Below are 6000 nucleotides of genomic sequence, written 5' to 3'. Positions count from 1 at the left end.
TATCAACTCCCTCTCTCCCACCTGCAGAAGTTTGGACCTCTCCCAGAGTTTTCCCTGCATGTGAAGTTCAGGGATGGTGATGCTCAGCACAGAGGGGGCCCATGTTTAGGTTCAGCCCTTCTGCCAGAGAAGAGGGAGGAATTCAACAGATCAGGAGAAAAAGGTAAGGTAAAGGATCACAGAACGTTCTGAGTTGGAAGGGACTCATAAGAATCATGGAGTCCAACTCTGAAATTATCGGCTCACACAAGGACATAAACCCACAAGTCTGGCGTTATTAACACCTTACTCCAACCAACAAAGCTAATCTCGGTGTCAATAACAATAGATCTGCAAACAATGGCCAGGACGTACTCACTCACAAAAGTCACCCCAGGTCTGCCTTTGTTTTAGGTCAGATGAGCATTCCCAAAACTCACAGTCAGCAAATTTTAGGAACCGCAGAGGACAAAAGGGAGAGAAAAGAGTATTAAGCAAAAGACCCTTACTGGCTGCACAAGGAGGACTGTTCTTTCCGTCTTCCTCAGAAAAGAGCATCGTAAAGGGTGGCACTGCTGGCTCCAGCTGTCCTTGATGGCTTCAACTACTTTCTGGAAATCCCAGAAAAAGTCATCAGAAGTTTAGGTCCAACAAAGACCAAGTTTTGGTGACTTTCAGTGGAAGAGAAGGCTCTTAATTAAGAAGAAAATTAAACTATTATTGGGCGACCAGCAGAATGCAGAAGTTAAGGCAGGATGGAGAAATGAGAGGAAAAGATGTGATTTCAGGCTCCTAAACTCTGGGAAACGTTTGTAAGTCAAACAGGAGGTGAGAGAGCTCAGTCAGTCTCGGGAGCTGCTTTCATACAGCAGCCAGACGTCAAACCCAGACTGTCCCTGCAGCAGCACCAGACGCTCTGCACACTTCAGTGAACCATCAGGGGAAGTGAGATGATCCCAGGGAAGAACTTCTTATTTTCTTGTTGTTTTTATTTTTTCCCCCCAAAATCCCCACCCTTCAGAGCAGCCCCGTCCGACTGTTTTTCCAGACTCCTTGAAAACACAAAAACAAACCTAAAACCAACCCCCCTTTTGTAGCTCAGGAGCAGAAGCAAAACTTTAGGCGAGGGATAAACAACGTGCTCAGCCACAAAGAAACTCAAGGCAAAGTCTGTCTGCTCTGCTCATAGCGCTGGTTGGAAAATCAGAAAGCTCCCAATTAACTTTCCTGAAAGATTTTTCTTTGGGAGCAATTAATAAGAGCTTTGCAGTTTGACTCGCGTTATTAATTGGATTGGGGGGAGTTAAAAGCGCAAACGGTCTATATGATTTTTTTTTTTTAGGGTCTGTAAACGAAGCTAACAGATGGAACTGACCAGTAACGTGCATCTGGCAAGCCGGGTTTCTTATAAACTTTCCTCCAAACAAAACCATTTTGGTGGCTTTGTTGTTGTTTGAAGTGAAGTTTGGGCTCCGAGCTGGCTGGTGGCGTGGCGGTGGGTTCGTCTGGGCTGCGTGTGCGTGGGAAGGGAGGATGGAGGGGGAAGGGGTAGGACGGGGGTCGATCTCTTACAAAACTGATCTCTGGCAGCGGGGTGATCTCCTGGAAGCGAGCTGGGAAGGCATCAGCCCTTGCACTGTGCGTGTGCTCCCCCGCAGCGCTCAGTGCTGGGTGACAACCACACCACGGCACCCACGGGATCCAAAAGAAGGGACTCTGTCCCCAGATCCCTCTCCCACACACGTAGTTTCCTGAAAATAAAATAAATAAACAGGCTCGTAGAGGGACAAGTGTCCTGCGGGGTGATTTGGTGGGAGGCGCTGCCGCCCTGGAGCGCCCTCGGTCACGACGGGGGCTCCGTGCGCTTCGCGCTCCCTCTGCCCGGGTCGCCATCGTCGTGTCCCCTCGCCGTGTGTGCCCCGTTCATGCACTGAGCCGGGCTTGACTTGGCCAGGTCGAGGAAAACATTTCCTTCCTCCTCTCCCAAAAAATAAATAATAATACCTACACAGAACTAAAGTTCTAAAGTGCAAATAACTGAAAATCAGCTGAGCTGGGGAGTGCACTGCCCTGGGGGGTTGGGAGGAGGTTTGTCCTTCTTCTCGAAGGGAAGGGATACCTCTCCCTCCTTCAGGAAAGCGTGCTAACGGTGTCTTAACTTTTTTGGTAGGTCTAAGCCTCCTTGCTCAAGGCTGGTGTGGCTGTTTCCACTGTGCTCGCCACATTCCAAAGGGGTGTTGGAAAGAGCAGTTTGCTCATTTCTAGGACTTTTTTTTCTTTAATTCTTTCAACTATCAAAATATTGAGACGATCAAACAAAACCTGAATTTAGAAGAATTCCTAGATTTATTTTTCAAATATACATTGGGGAGAAATATTTTTTTTTCCATTAACAACAATAGAACCGCAGGCAATCCAAATGAAGAGAAAGAAGCAAGTCCTTCCTTCCTTCCTTCCTTCCTTCCTTCCTTCCTTCCTTCCTTCCTTCCATTCCTTCCTTCCTTCCTTCCTTCCTTCCTTCCTTCCTTCCTTCCTTCCTTCCATTCCTTCCATTCCTTCCTTCCTTTTACTCTTTTCTCTCTTTCCCGGTGGGACGGGCGGGGCGGGGGGTCGGGGGGGAGCCCATCTCCTCAGCAACGCCCTGGAGAGGTGTGAGGTGTTCCCGCTGCCCCCCCCCGCCCGCCGGGATACCCTCACTTTCCCATCTCAGACAATGTATTTCCATTCCAGTCGTGTGCCTTTGTCCATTTGTAGGAAGAAAAGAGTGCTGAGTGACAGCTCCTGTTAGCCTGCATGAACAGATACCAATAAACCCTCCCTAAACCTGGACCTTAAAAAAAAAAAAAAAAAAAAAAGAAAAAGGAAAAAAAAAGAGGCAAGAGCGAGGCAGGGAGCCACATGCCTCTTTGCCTCCGGCTTATTATTAAGACACCTTCGCAGCTTAAACGCTTAAACGCGACCCAAATTAAATGGCAATTAAAAGCGAGTTACACCCTCTCCTATCTCCAGGCTTGTCACGGGTGGAAGCTGGCCATCAGCAGAGCCTCCCCGCCGGGAAATGCCATTTGGGCTGGCATCTTCTCGAGGGGTGTGTGAGCCCCCCCCTCCACCCCGAGCTCGCCTGGCAGTGGGCGGGCCCCCCCCCCGGGCGCTCCCCGGGCGGAGCCCGCGGTGGCTGCGGGGCTGGAGAGCCGCTACCTGGGGGCAGAGGGACAGGGGGGCGCCGGGCAGGCGGACGGGACTTATTTCCCCGAATGGCAGCTCCTCGGACCGGTGTCACTAAACAAATAAATCACGTACCCCCTTCAGCTTTGCAACCCGGGGCTACGCAGCCTCCGTGCGTTCCCATCTCCAAAATATATCGGCACTTGGAAATGTCGAACCAGTGGTCTTTAGCTCTTGCGTCCCCTTCTCTATTTTTCTTCCCCCTATTACAGATGTGATTCCGTAGATCTATATGTATTTTATGTATAATTCCATATCATATGTCACTGCAGTGATACTTTGTGGTCTCACCCTAGTTTTATGCTTGAAAATGCTATTTAAAGAAGCCTGTAAGATAACATATTAGGCAGCTTTAAAAGCAGGTTGGAGTGTGGGGTGGACTTAAATTCGATGTAAATGAAAGGGTAAAAAAAAAAAAAAAAAAAAAAAAAAAAAAAAAACAAACCCCCAAAACAAACCACATAGTTTTCATTTAGGAAAAAAAAATACAGTTAAACAGACACACATACAAATGTGCAATCTTAGATTCTGGTCAGTATTTAAAAGCAGTATAATCAACAGGAAGGAGCACTTACCTATTGAAAAGGATGGTTTAATAATATATATTAATATATATTAGCTTTATGTCTTCCCAATAAAATGTACACAAAATACCCCCTTCGATCAGATTAGTTCCCATATTAGCCTGGGTAAGAAAAAGCATTCTAAAGAGTGGAGGAAAAAATGTATAAAAATGTTGAAAGAACCTACAGTTCCTTATTAGGCGAAGATACAATATTTATTCCTTGTCTCCTGGGATGAAGCTCCTCTATCTATTGTCCTCCCAGTTCTCAGTGCTGATGCTTAATTTTCAAAACTTCTATATTACCAAGGGACCTACGACATCAGCCAAAGAAATACCCAGCAAGTACAAAATCTGATCCAGGGAGCAGCTTTTGTGCAGAGGGAAAATTTTGTTCCTACAGGTTTTTAAGGAGGTGCATGGAAAAGCGAGAGATCTGATCTATGCAGATACATTGCAAATTCTCTCTGTCTGTAGAGATTTTTTCTAAAAAAAATTGGGGAAATACATGAACTTTGGATTTTTCAAATTTTTCTTTTTTTTTTTTTTTTTTTTTTTTTTTTTTTTTTAAATTTGGAGAGGGGAGTTTTATCCAGAGTTGGGGGTTTTTTTTTTTTTTTTTTTTTTTTTTTTTTTTTTTTTTTTTCGGAGAACCAAAAAATGTCAACTACCTTTCCAGGTCTCGTCCACGATGCAGAGGTATTTTGTGTGTGTGAGTGTGTGTGTGTGCGTGTGTGGATGTGTGTGTGCGTGTGTGTGCATATGTGTGTGTGTATGTGCCTGTGTGGTTGTTTCCATTTTTTTAAAATCCATATTGGACCGTTACATTTAATTATAATCCGGCTTCAGAGATAACTTAAAGAAGTATAGAGAGAAAATTCGTTATGACATCTGTCGCCAGCAAGGGCAACTCATTACCACGTTAAAACCGTTGCCAGAACGAAAATCAGAATAATACCCCTAATAATATAATGAAGTGGAGGGAAATCACCACCAGCTCGCCAGGAATGGGGAGTTCTCGCTAGAAAGCAGGACTCTCCTTTCTTTCGAAACGCAGGGAAAGGAGGGGGGGAATTTTGGATCTGATTCGTTATTTTAAAAAGAAAGAAAAATAGGGGTTCAAAAAAAAAAAAAGAAGAGAAGGAAGGAAGGAAGGAAGAAAGGAAGGCAAACAGGCGGCAAAGCTTTCTCAATGTGTAACGCTGTAACATAGGGACGGGAGTTGTGTGTATTCTCGGTAGTTTGCTCTGTTTGATGACTTTTTTTTTGTGTCAGCCCCAGATATTACAGCTGTGATCAGGAGGAGGATGGATAGATGGATGGACAGATAGATAGATAGATAGTTTTTATTTCAGTGCGTGGATTCCTTTCACTTTACTGTATTAAGGGCAGGCTGGGCTGTTTATGATTTTTTGAACAGATCTTTATGGCACCAGCCCAAGGTAGGAAAGGATCTTTTGTTGCTGGGGTTGCCGCTCGCAAGCTTAGACGCTTCTGCAGGGGGAGAAGCTATGCAGGACAGCGTGCTTGGAAGAACCGTACCCGGGGCTTTCAATGACAAACCTCCAGTTTTGGGGTCTTCTTTTCACTTCTTCTTTTCAGATACGTCATGACGGATCAAACAGTTACCGTTTGATGCAGCTTGGATGCCTGGAGTCTGTGGCCAACTCGACCGTCGCCTATTCCTCCTCATCTCCTCTCACTTACTCTACCACGGGCACCGAATTCGCCTCCCCGTACTTCTCCACTAACCACCAGTACACCCCACTGCACCACCAGTCCTTCCACTACGAGTTCCAACACAGCCACCCGGCAGTCAACCCCGACGCTTACTCCTTGAACTCTCTCCATCACTCCCAGCAATATTACCAGCAGATCCACCATGGAGAACCCACTGATTTTATCAACCTGCACAATGCGCGGGCGCTCAAGTCCTCTTGCTTGGACGAGCAGAGGAGAGAGCTCGGGTGCTTAGATGCTTACCGCCGCCACGACCTGTCTCTTATGAGCCATGGATCCCAATATGGGATGCATCCAGATCAAAGACTCCTGCCAGGACCAAGCCTCGGGCTTGCAGCCTCGGGAGCAGACGATTTGCAGGTAAATAGCATGCGATCTCCTTTCGAGGTACCTTCTTCTCCCCTCCCCCCGCCCTGGACCCCCCCAACCCACCCCCCCCCACCCCCCCAGGTCTCCCACCCCCATTTTCCTCTGCTCGAAATAGCTCATACAAA

The 6000-nt window shown here is 46.6% G+C and overlaps 1 protein-coding gene across 4 annotated transcripts in view; it reads left to right on the top strand.

Moving 5' to 3' along the window:
- Nucleotides 1–4421: 4421 nt before the first annotated feature.
- The window catches only part of TFAP2D (transcription factor AP-2 delta), a 46936-nt gene continuing 45357 nt past the window's right edge, over nucleotides 4422–6000 (top strand). Inside the window, exons 1-2 of one of the 4 annotated variants that reach the window (XM_027738344.2) lie at nucleotides 4422–4465; nucleotides 5369–5866. In XM_027738344.2, the coding sequence (XP_027594145.1) occupies nucleotides 4427–4465; nucleotides 5369–5866 (537 nt within the window). In that variant the 5' untranslated portion in view covers nucleotides 4422–4426. Of the gene's footprint in view, nucleotides 4466–4758; nucleotides 5867–6000 lie in introns of those variants that run through there. The other 3 variants (XM_027738346.2, XM_027738345.2, XM_027738343.2) reach the window with 3 other exon arrangements.

This window comes from Pipra filicauda, unplaced genomic scaffold, assembly GCF_003945595.2.
Source record: "Pipra filicauda isolate LSUMZ 115617 unplaced genomic scaffold, ASM394559v2 scaffold155_size1731166_pilon, whole genome shotgun sequence".
In the NCBI taxonomy this organism is placed as follows: Eukaryota; Metazoa; Chordata; class Aves; order Passeriformes; family Pipridae; genus Pipra; species Pipra filicauda.
This window is presented reverse-complemented; position numbering and strand designations above follow the sequence as displayed.